Below are 13,077 nucleotides of genomic sequence, written 5' to 3'. Positions count from 1 at the left end.
TTATTAAAACTTGAATGAATGCTACTCCTAACTCACATGATTCTCTCTAAGTCGGTTCATCTCTCTGATCTTAACTGGTGTTTAAATATCATTTAATTCAAAGGCTGTTAAATGGCCGAATCTGTTAATTTAAAGTAATGTGTGTTCTAAGTTTGAGTTTTCTTTTGTTTAGTCTTAATAGTGTTTATCAAATATCTTGGAAAGTTACTTGCCCCATGTGTGGTTGATTTTTTTCAGAATGTTAGTCCCTTATGAGATTTTATTTAGTGATGTTCATGACCCTAACTCTTTACTATGTTTCATCCCCCATAAGTCTATGAATCTCCATGAATCTATGTCCTTAGAACAATATGATTTTTCTTAAAACCAGTCAAGTGTAGATCCCTGGTTCCTTTTCCCTACAAGTCTGAAATTTGTTTTACTCAGTGTCAGTTCAACTGCATAGCATGCTAAATAGTTAAAGGGTGTGTGTTAAAATTCAGTTTTTCCTATCTAAACCTATTAGTGACTGTTTGGTTTCAAATGAGTAAATTGCCTGTCAAAGGATGGAAAAGTTCATAGTATCATGTGTAGTCACCATTTTGGTAATGAGAAATAATTTGAATTGGCTCTCTTTTGGCATTCTTAAAATGAGGCAGAACAGTGGATTGATAAGGCTCTTCTCTTCCTTTAAGATTCAGTTCCAAATCTGAAATTCTATTTAAACTGATGCTTATTTATGTGTTTAAAGGAAAATATGTCTTCCTAAATAATTAGTAGTAACTTCTGCAGCAAACTTCTATGTTCTGAGATATTTAATTAGCTTCAGGATAATGCTAGCTCCTAGAAGGATTTGTTACCCTGATTGAAGTTATCTATTAACTTAAGCATGTCCAAAAAAAAAAAAAAATCTCACCTGTCAAGAAGCTGTTCTGATTCACACAATGTGGTCTATCTGGTTCTGATTCTGTCCTAATCAGTACTGTTTTCCCTATACAGTGTCAAGTTAGTGGCATGCCTTAGTTATATGTTCTTGTTTGTTATGTGGTTGGTTGTATGTACAGTATAAGTTAGAATAGATCAACCATGTTTATGTGCTTAAGTCTCATATGGATCAGCCTGCCTATACAGTCCATTATTCTCTAACTTGGGTCAAATCTGTATAAGCCTTTATTTGCAGTTTGGGTTTGGTTTCAATCTTAATAGTCATGTGTTTAGCCTGGGTATTCAACACTTGTTGACCATGTTGTGTATATATTGGATGCTCAAATTTATGGCCTAAATTAATTCATGATTTCTGATTCACCCAAGCTGAATTCATCATGATCAGTTTATCAGTTGAAGTGTTAAAATTTTACATGGTCCATAACCTGAAACCAAGAGCTGTTTTATCTCAAATGCCTTGCTTAAAGGATGATAGTTTAGTCCCCTCCGATCTGCTAAGTGGATAGACACTATAAAACATGTGGGAAACAGTTAGTTTCTGGTTTCCCCTTTTCTAAACTGGTATTTAGACTAAAGAGAAGCTGCCTGCAAGTTTAATCCATTCTTGAAGATAATCACTCAATGTTCATCCCTTTCTGAACCATGTTTTTTTTTTAAAGATTGCTGGGCTGAGAGTTAAGAGAATTGACCTTTCCTTTAATTTAAAATGCTGGTCCTGGAATTGGTTAGGAATTTCATGAATACTATTGCTGTGATTTCCTTTTTCTTTAGCCAGCTGGTGTTACTGCTATATGGTTGATGTGCGACTGTTACGATTAGTTGGTTTTGTGGTATTTTGAGCTCAATTTTGGTTAGATTTGAAGTAAAAATGGCTGCTGCATTTTTGCTTAAGTTTAGAGGCCACTACTGCTGCCTTTTACTCAAGCTTTGAGGTCAGCAAGTTTTTGTGCGAATGCCATACTAACTAACATGACAAAGGTAGTCTTGTGGTGTGCAAAAAGTGAGTAGTTAAATAATCTCTTTGTTGCCCTTTCCCTAATTCTTTTAGTATAAACATTAAAGTGTTTGAATTCAGTGTTCGCACGTTGTTTCCTTAAGTAATAACCAATCTGTCATTTGATATAGAAGCCAAATCGTTTACAAGAAGTATGGTATCTAAGTATGCTTCCTAGAAGTGATGTATATGTTTGAAGTTTTGAGCTAATCTAGAAATAGGTTCCTGGAGAAACTATTTAAACAAGTTAGTAGGTCCATTTTCCTGTTCATTTTATTTCTTCTTTATTGAGAATAGTTACTAATCTTTTTCTTCTCTTCTTTCTTTTGCATGCACACTTGGGAAAATATTGGAGTTATGGCAACTCCAAAATTCAGCCCAGAATTAGAAGAAAGCAGTAGCAGCTGCATTCACGCGCGCGTATAGCCGTCCCTTATTTCCGTGTCAAAAGAGTCTCCGTCCCTCTTACTCTCTTAAATTTTTTTTTACATATCTTTTGTATTACTATATGTTATTTGCACCCTTTGACTAACATTTTTTTATGGGTTTGTATTGATAAGATTTTATTTCTTGCTTGTTTGTGAATTCGTAAATGGCCGAAGTTTGTCGTTGGTCATTTTCCTTTAGATGTAAATCTTGGTTTCCCTTTAACTTTGCGTATTTCACAGGTTATAAACATTTTTTTTTAACTAATAGACAAGGCGGAATTTTTCATTTTTTTTTTTTTGTATTTTTCTCTTTTCTTCTTCTCTTCTTTAAAGTTAATTAACGTTCTCTTTTTTAAATCCATTTTAACAAAATGAGCGATTTAAATAGGGGTTTTAAAAGGGATAAGATGCGTATTTTATGGGCAATCCTTTTCTATTTTATGCTAACATATTGAACAGGTTAGATTCATTAAATTTAAATGAGGAAGTTATATTAGAGCCCGAGTATAGTGGCTCAAGCTATTTTATGAAAGCTATAAGGTAAATATTCCATTTTATATACACGCATACATACATGTATTATCTTATTTTCAGCAATTCCCTTTAATCATCTTTTCATAATGTGTGTATATATATATTATTATTCTCATGTCACATAAAAAGCTATTTTCAAAATATGACGCACCATATTTACACATTATCTTCTAATCCTCGCTTCTATATATATTATATACTGATCCTCTCATTTTCTATACTATATTATACAAAGAAAAAAAAAACGCATCCCTATATATATATATATATATATATATCACGCACATTAACTACTTCCTTTCAATAAACATATCACATATATACATTAGTATCCTATAAAAATATATACCTGCTTATTCTACGTTGAACATACTATTCTAAACGTTATATATATTTTTCTCACGCATGCATCATCATTATCTACTTTTACAAATGTGCATTTATTCACATAACATAATCATCTTCAAATCTGCTTTTCTTTTACAAGTCATTTAGAGGAATAGTTTTCTTTTCACAGGGCTTTTAAAAAATAGGTAATAAGAAATAGATAATAATCCCCCTCTAGTATTAATTAAATTATGTTTAAAGACTGTCCTCGGACAGGCTCTGAGGGATGCCTAACACCTTCCCCTCGGGGTAAATAAAACCCTTACCTAGAATCTCACAGGTTTCAAAGATTAAAAATGGAGTTTACATTTTTACGAATGGTTTCCTAATATTCGCTAAAATTAGGTGGCGACTCTGAAAAATTTACAAAACCAGAGGAAACATAGTCATAAGTTGTGAACTAGTTTTAATCCGTTAAAAATAGGGCATGACAGAATGACGACTCTGCTGGGGATTGGAGTGTTGGTTTTGACTTTAGTAGACTTAGTTTAAGAAGTAGATACTCGGGGGATGTTTGTTTATTTATTTTATTGCCTATTATTTATGAGTTGCTACACTGCTGTATTTGGAAGGACGCAAGCCAAAGCCAAACTTGTGCTCCTTATTTGTTTGAAAAAACACTATGTGTTACTGCTTTCCTTATAATGTCATTGCACTTTCTATCGAGTCTTTGTGTACACTTACACACACTCGTGGTTCACGCGAGGTGTTGTCGACACACCTCCACCCTTCTTTGGATTCTCTAGTTTCGAGTCGGTACGGTAGTTTACTACGTACCTTCTCGCAGATATTCAGTCCCACTCCGAAGCTCTTAGGAAAAAATCTTATTCTAGAAAAATAAGTCATGATGCATACACCTTAGGCAGGACAATCCAAGGTATTGTCCCTGCAAATTAGGAATCCACCCTTTTGTCAAAAGGTTTGAAACCTGAATGACATAACCCTTTATGTGAATTGATGAAATGATCCTTAAAAGACACAAGATGGTTTTTTTTTAACCAACAATACTTATCATAACCTTTACCCTTCTTTTTCATATGGAAATCAACCAAAACCTACCAAATATCCAAATGATAGTCTCACCTCCTCACGACCTGCAAACTTGGTGGAGGAATATAAGAGTGGCACACGGGGAGGAAGTCAGGCAACACCTTGGACATGTGTTAAGGTGATATGGAGAAAGTTCTAGAGGTTTAGAGAGTATTTGAGAAGTGGAAAATGAGGAAAAGAAGGAGAAACCGTGCATATATAAAAATGAAGTTCGGACCCGAGCCGAAATATACGGTTCAATATACGGACCGTACAATTTATACGGTCCGTATATTGGACCGTATGTTTCCTCCAGAAAACTCCAGAAAATCACCCTTCACTGGAAGGGTTCTACGGTCAGGTATACGGGCCGTATAAAATATACGGTCCATATATATGACCGTATAATCCCTAATTTTTTCGATTTCGTTCTCGTGCTTCGTTTGATCTCGAATCCTTATGGAACCTTCTTGGTACTTGTGTAACACATCCTTGACGATCTAACGAACATTATAACTCATCCTCAAGACCTTACTAATATTCGTTAGTTCGACACCCATAAAATCTTCCCCAACATACTTATACTCCGCTTCCTTGACAAGCCTAGTTTCACCAAGCCCTATGACTTAGAATCTTATCGTATATACGTTAAGGCTGCCAATCACCCTCTTGTAGTCGTGAAGGACTCGTGTCCGCCTTAACTGACGTCAGTCTATTCATGACGCAACGACATGAAATTGCCGAGGTGTAACACCGACCATGAACTCCTGCAATTGTAACGTTAATTGTTGCAATTTAGTAACCATTCTTGATTCGGATTGTGCCACCGTTACCGCGATTCGCGCTTCATTGGCAGCCTGCGCCTCTTGAAGGAAAGTTTGTAACTCTTCAAGTTTGCTTGGATCGCCCATCGTGTTTGGCTCTGGTACCATGTAAAGAAATGGATCATGGGCCTAACTTAACCTCAAAATCTAGCTTATGAGAGGAGGATTGTCCAAGTCCATATAAGGAGACCACCCATCTCATTAACCACTAATGAGGGACTTTTTTCATTCTTCAACACCCCACCTCACGCCCAGGACTGGACATCTGGTGCGAGGGCAATTTAATTTGGGGGTCCACATCGAGTGAGATGGGTCCTGCTCTGATACCAAGTTGTTACGGCTACGCGATATGGATCTTATCACAGGGCGATTCACTAAAAAGTCTATGCTTAACAGATCCTTTCCCTTGTTTTTATTTGGTGAACGACCTATTTTGCTAAAGGAAACAAATAAGCTCGTTAGAAGGGAGCCTATAACCTTAGGACTCGTTAGAGAGAGTCCAGACCTCTTGTTTTATTGATAGAAATTCTCTCTTTTCTTTTATTCCATCTGTCTTTAAATAGAGAACCCTATTACAAGATATTAAGAAAATCTAGGAATCTACTAACATAGAAAATCTATTCAGATAAGAATTCTAGTAAAACTAAACTACTGCCTATTTATAAGAATTCTAGTAAAACTAAGCGTCGCTTATTTTAATGCGAATAAAATGCGCCTCGATCTCCTTATCCTCTTTGACGTTACTATCTTTCTCAACTTGAGGGCCCCGCCTTGCATAAACCTTACCCACGAATGAGTCTATAACATCTTGACTTATCAAGAACGCACTAAAAGCACGATAAGTAATTGATTGCGGTAACAAAGTATATTCCTATTCTAGTCACAAATCCTAGCCCAACTTTAGGGATAAACAGATCACAATCTCTTTACTCCTTCTCTAAACTAACAACGTCTTTCCCAAGCACGTATATCAATTAGTAAATAGAACTCAAGCATTGCGCAGACAATCAAGCAATTAAGCACAGAAGTAAAGAAACAATTGCATACGAACAAGCTACTAAGATTAAAATACTTGTCAAACGTCAATATTCATGGCTAAAACACAACCCCAGAATTTAGGTGTTTGGTTACACATGATTCGAGAATGGAAGCTAGAATTCATGAATATCATAGGGTTTCAATGTAAAGAAAAATAATAGAAGAGGAATAAAACCTAGAAAGAGTTTCACAAGTCTCAAAAATCGTCCAAGCCGCCTCTGTAATGTTTAAAACGACTATTTATAAGCTAGGGCAAAATATGAGATAAGTTGGCCCAATCCCGATCAAAATAGGATTACTGACGCCGCTTGTGCGTTGGCTATACGTCGCATGGCCAGCGCATGACCTTCTTTGTGTTTTGCTTGTGCGGTGCATGGCCAACGCATGGTTTTAATTATCCGAGATTCGAGAGATGGGATTTTTGTGCGTAAACAAAATATCGTGTTTAAAGAAAAATAATATTAGCAAAAACAAACTTAAACGAAAATAAGACGGCCTTATCTATTATGATTTTAAAAAAGAATATTGGTTAGATTTTCGCCTTCAAGTGCCGGAACTTCCTTCCCAACGTTCATCTTGCCAACGTGCCGAGCCTTGGAATCAATCAAAAATGCTAAACTAAGTTTACAAATACGGAATACCCTCCATTGATCCTTGTTGTACCTATTCATACAAGCATACCAACATAAGCTCATATACAACAATTTACAGTAAAAACTGCGATTAAAGTGCTAAGAAGTAAAGTGCAAATGAGACTAAATCTAGATATTTGTGCCAAATATCATATACAAATTAGACAAAATCTGTATGGTAATAATCTGTCTTTTACACAACTGTAGTAATGTCATTAATGCTTGAATTCCTCTAATGTTCACCTCTTAGCCTGATGCGCCAGTTTTGGGACGAACAAAACAATTGAGGCACAAACAAATGTAAACATAAAGAATACAACTGCTAAAATCTGCAGCTTTAGTCCAATCAATCAAATAGAAGAGTTAGTCCAATCAATCAAATAGAAGAGAACAATTAAAAGAAAAGAAAAAGTGAGATGATCTCGAACCAGCTACCAAACAACATAACAATTGCCCAGTTGATCATAGGTCACAATTCAGGATCTAAACCAATCCGGGCACACTATGAAGGTCAGAGAGAGTACCAGAAGCATATTAATAGACCAATTCCAACTTAACAACTACATTGTAGCATATAAATACAAGTAAGAAGTTCAAGCTGCTGCTTAATTAAGATAAGTGAATGAGCTAATTTTCCTGTGCAAGTCCAGAAATCTGGGCATGGACAGCTACTGAATGGTCTCTTTGTAGTCCACGGAAACAAAGCAAAATCAGAAACTACACTGATAGCTACGCTGACAGAATGATTCTCTTTATTCAAATGGTTGAGTATTAGTTACGATTTCATATGCTTCTTGAGAAACCCCAGAGTTAATCCCCTCTTAGACATAGGAAAGTTCCCCTTAACTTAGCTAAAGAATGAAAATCTTGTTGAACCTTATTGAACACCTAGGAGAATATGTAAAGCAATAAAGAAACAATTTCCTCAAACCACATAAAAATTGTAACTAAGAACATCATGGTAAAGGCACAAGATAGTACTAAAGACTGCAAGTTCAGCAATCTAATTAATTTCACTGTGTAAATCGGTTTGGATTCACTAATCCAACTTGGCGATGTGCATCATTTCACTTACCGTAACAGCAGTGGTAGATCCACCTAGGATATTCTTAGGTGTTATTTCTGATACATGGGTGACTGCTTTATTGATTGTATTTCTAATCAAAGAGGAATGATGAGAAATGCGTTGGAAAATTTGCAAAGCTACCTCATAACAACGAAATCCAGCTCCAATTCCCATTCATAATAGCTTCCAGTATTCAGCCACCAATCATCATAATCATAATCATCATATCATATCATCATCATAATATATTAAACGGAAAAGGGCCAAATATACCCCTGAACTATTGGAAAGAGAGAGAGATTTAAATATCAGAGAGAGGGTTATCTCATCAAGGTAAATATCTAAATTAAATAAAGCCCTTTCAATTCGTTATATATTAGTGTATGCTAAATGTTAGGATTAAATATCCTCTTAGTACAATATATTTTGGGCACAAATATACCCTTCAATTTAACGGAGAACACGTGTCATCATATTATTAGCCTATTTTAATTATTTTCAAATTAATTAAAAATTGAGGCAAGCTCCATCAACGCCGCCATCGCCACCTTCCGCCGCTGACGCCACCTTCAGCCGGCGGCGGCGCTAGTGAAAAACATATTCACCACCACCATGCCACCCTCCTCCGCCTCCACCTTCCATAGAGAAAGCAAAGCACCAAGCCAAAACACCTAAGACAACTCTGATATATCCCTGAAGTGGGATTCGTCTTCCTCTATTACACCATGCATTAACAACAAAGCTCCTTATCAGCATGTGTAAAGAACTTTCCTATGCTTCTTTAATTTCAAACAATTATTCTATTGTCAAACCTTGATTATCATTATGGCAGCATCCTTGTGCAAAAACTCATGCTACTCGTGACAAGAAATATTCTGCAATACTTAAAAGTATGGCTTTCCGATCTTTTCATATAGGGAGAACGATAACATAACCTAATTGGTAATTAAGTACTAAATTGTACACAGTTAGGGCAGCCGGTATCGCCAGAGCATAAATGGTTAGCTAGTGCCGGCGATGGCGACGGAAGATGACGGCGGAGGAGGTTGGCGTGGTGTTGGTGAATATGTTTTTGACTAGCGCCGGTGACGTCGGCAGCAGTGGCGATGGAGGCGGCAGCGTCATTGGAATTTGCCTCACTTTTTAATTAATTCAAAAATATTTAAAATAGGCCAATAATATAATGATATATCGCGATTCGTCCTCCGTTAACAACAAAAACATGTGTAAAGAACTTTCCTATGCTTCTTTAATTTCAAACAATTATATTTATCATTATGGCAGCATCCAAAATATATTGACAAGTGATATTCTGCAATTTAAAAGTATGGCTTTCCGAAAGATAACGATAAGTATAAATTGTACACAGTTAGATATTTAACCCCTTTTAACTAATAGTTCAAGGGTATATTTACCTTTTCCGGTGTATTAAAAGTTTTAAGCCTCCTTTTTAAAAGTGGTTAAAATAGGCCGATAATAGAAAAGTTAAAAGTTAGATTACGAAAATAAAATGTATAATTTCCCGTATATTCTCTTAAAAAAGAATTTTTTATATTAAATAATTTGCCTAATAAATACCCCTAATTATCACTATAATAATGCACAGTTGAGAGGCAACTTTATCCTTGAGCAAAAAAAGAAACTGATTTTCAGCTTTGAATTTCCGTAATTATTATGTATTTAACTCCAAATCAGTTTTGCTTCTTTCCATCTTCCACGGTAGTGGGATAATTATTCCAACTATTCACATTCTCAATTTTATTATATAAAATTATCTAATCCCTATATAAGATCATCATCAGATTTCTACTGCTTCTGTCAAAGATTCTCTTCTCTCCTAAAAATTCGATGATTTTTTTTTTCTTGCGGCACTTCATTCTGCAACATGTCACAGTTTTTTTTTCTCAATTTCTTCTCTTAAAACGTTGTATCAATTACTGAATATAATAGTGTATCTTCATTTACTAATATTAATGTTTCATTTGGGTTCTGATCATATGTTATGTTTATAAGTTAATGTGTATATATTAACTTTCGGTCAGAATGTCCGATCGATTGTGGATTTATATGTTTTTAGAATCCACAACTTTGTTCTGTTTCTTCTTGTTGTTTACATTTTGGCAAGCTTAAACATATATTCTTGGTTGAAACTATGTGCACTGGTTTCGAATAATGTCTTTTATATAATTTAACTATATTTTTCTTTGGGTTGAATTCACAGATGAAATGACTCATAATTTTGAATTAAAAAAAAAAAAAAAGGGCACACGGAGGAGGCTACAATTTTTAAAAATAAGGAAAACTTTTAAGATGCAAATCATTTGCAACCATATAGCCGATATTGCTCAAATACACATTTAAATTAGGTGTTGTTAACATATACAAATAGGAATTACTGTCAAGTTGAATACTTGATATATTATAAGAATTGCATAATTGAAGTCGTTCGAATATTTCAAATTCATGTGATGGCAATTTTTTAGAATGATTATGCTTTGCAATGACAATAAATATTGGCCGAATAGGCTCACCATTATGTGTAAAATATTTGTATTATTTAGTATTGAATACACGTGCTAGTTCTTTAAATAAGTAGGAAAAACATGTTTTAGGCTAAATTTTGAAATAACCTTCCAATAGACAGAAAGGTTAGTTATCATAACCAATTACATGACTTCAAGGTTTAAGCAAGCAACACTGAAATAATAATTGTCAAATTTATAGTGGATGCACCAAAGAGGCACGAGCCATGGACCAATTCTTGTAAGTTAAATTAGTTTTAACATGTACGTACCGGGACTTCACAGAGGTCTGGTATCATATGAGTATCAACAGATATATGTAGGCTTAACTGTTAAGTAGTAGAAAAGCGGAATGTTAGGCAGACACCTTTGCAAATATTGTGGAAAGCCTCCCTACGATACAACATAACTCAGATGACCATATTGTCTGCAGCGAGGAATGTACTATCTGATTCATAATTCAGAGGAATATAACAATTTCGGAATTAGCGTGTATCCAACAAAAGCAAATAACATTTAATATGCTGCAGCGCTGATGACTACTAGTCATGTCAAAGGATATGATACTTTTTGCAGTTGGAAATATATTCATTATCCATGCTAGTCATAACTCAGAGGAAGTACAAACGACCCCTTTCCACAACTGGAAAGAGTTAACAGGGATTGCAACTGGAATTTTCTAGTGTTCGGTTGGTGATAAAAAAACAATTATTAGACTACTCAACTCTGGTGCTTCACAAGAAGCTGATGAAATCAAAGTAACTACTCAACCGGTTGATTTTCTGATTTTTGTATTTTTTTCGTCAAGGACTACATGGAAACCATTCAGCAGATGTCCAAGTCTAGATTTCTGGACTTATGAATTCAACCCGAACGATTATCTCATTCACTTATTGTAAAGCAACAAACTATTGTAACTTTATGAGGTTCATAATGTAGCTCCTCGATTGTTACCTATACTTTTAGTTTCTTGTTTCAGAGGAGATCTATCAGCAGATAAAAGATCTATTATCTTATGTACTGCTCAGCTTTCTTATACTATCACTTTTCCTGTTATTAATGTTCCTTCTTGTTTAATTAATTGGACTAACAGGTGTATTCTTTATGTTTGCGTTAGTTTGTGGCTCAATTGTTTTGTTCGTGGCAAAACTGCTGCCTGAGGCTGCTAACATTAGAAAAAATTTAAGCATCAGTATAATGACATTACAACAATTGTGGAAAAGACAGATTATTGCCATACATAACTTCTTGTCTCTTAACAATATTTAGGACAGGTAAAAAAGTGTTCTTGTATGCATCAAAGACGTACAGTGCACGACATCCACAACTTAAAAACAACTTGTCTTACTCAGTTTAATGAGATGAGACTAAAATATACACAAACAAGTATAGGTCTAGCGAATTTAGAGAAAGAAAACTTCAGATTAATACAAAAGAATTACAGAGTAAAATAATCTCTAAATACTATCTTATGACATGCTTTTCAAGTTTTTGTGAAGGGAAAAACTGAAGCTCTACACATGGGACAATCTTTCTTCCTCAACAACCACTGTTTGATGCAGTCCGTATGATATTCGTGTCCGCATCGAAGTGTCCCAATGATCTCTTCGTGTTCAAATTCCGCTTGACATATTGCACTAATATCTGCAGGTCCTCTATCAACAACTTCTACAGTTTCTGCGGGATTATTTACTCCTTCTTTAGACGCAGCAACACGATGAATTCTTGTTTTAAAATACTCCAATATAACTTCCTCCTCATTCTCCTTTTGATCATCCGCCTCATTCTCCGCTTGATTATCCATGTCATCCTCCTCATTCTCCGTTTGATCATCCATGTCATCCTCAAGATCATCATCCAGAGAGTCATTAAATAGACGACGATGCAAAATCCTAATCAAATCACTGTGAACACCAGTAGACGCCACGGGTAGATTGTTTTGTAGAGTAATTGCGCCTTGCTGCCTTGAAACTATGGTTCATCGTCACGTAGACGAACAGGAGAGGATGGATGATCAACGGATGTGTGATGTTGTCTACCAGAAGAATAAACATAGGGGCCACTAAATGTAATTCGAAGGCTACGTATTCGCCGATAGGCTTGTTGCGAACGTGGATAATGGCGATAATCTGGAGAAGAATGAGTATGTGAGTTACTCATTGTTGCTTTGATCGATCAATAACACTAAAGAGAACAAATTAAACAAAAATGATGTTGGGATTTCTTTGAGTTCTTGAAAATAACACGAGAAGCAGAAAACAATGTAGAATAAATTCCACTGACACTGAACTTATATATAGAGATAGCCTGCCCATATTTCCTAGTGCATTTGGGAAATTAATAAATTGTTTTGCTAGTTCAATTGGGAAATTAATAAGTGTAAGTTGTATTCCGAGTTCGTTTTGGTTTCGGATTTGCTGATATTGCCGTTAGTTCTATTTATGGTATTATTTCCTAAGTGGGTTTGAATCTTATAAATGGAAACTTGCGCGTAAAGAAAGTAAAGGAAATACAGTATACACAACACTATATACCCTGGTTTAGTTTGACCAAAAAAAGAAAAAGGTAAAACAATTATATTCCCTCCGTCTCAAATTATTTGTCCTGGTTACTAAAAATAGTTGTTTCAAATTATTTATCATTTAGAAGTTCAAGGCATAATTAATTATTTTTTCTCCATTTTATCTTATAATTTTGTC

General features: G+C 35.1%; 1 protein-coding gene across 1 annotated transcript; it reads right to left on the bottom strand.

The window, feature by feature from the left end:
- Positions 1–11,861: 11,861 nt before the first annotated feature.
- LOC132039519 (probable E3 ubiquitin-protein ligase ZFP1) lies at positions 11,862–12,538 on the bottom strand. The gene is made up of 2 exons (XM_059429988.1): positions 12,535–12,538; positions 11,862–12,349 (listed from the first exon to the last, which is right to left on the bottom strand). The coding sequence occupies exons 1-2, from the start codon at positions 12,536–12,538 to the stop codon at positions 11,862–11,864; spliced, it is 492 nt and encodes a 163-aa protein (XP_059285971.1).
- Positions 12,539–13,077: the final 539 nt, after the last annotated feature.

The sequence above is a fragment of the Lycium ferocissimum genome, chromosome 12 (genome assembly GCF_029784015.1).
Source record: "Lycium ferocissimum isolate CSIRO_LF1 chromosome 12, AGI_CSIRO_Lferr_CH_V1, whole genome shotgun sequence".
Classification (NCBI taxonomy): domain Eukaryota; kingdom Viridiplantae; phylum Streptophyta; class Magnoliopsida; order Solanales; family Solanaceae; genus Lycium; species Lycium ferocissimum.
This window is presented reverse-complemented; position numbering and strand designations above follow the sequence as displayed.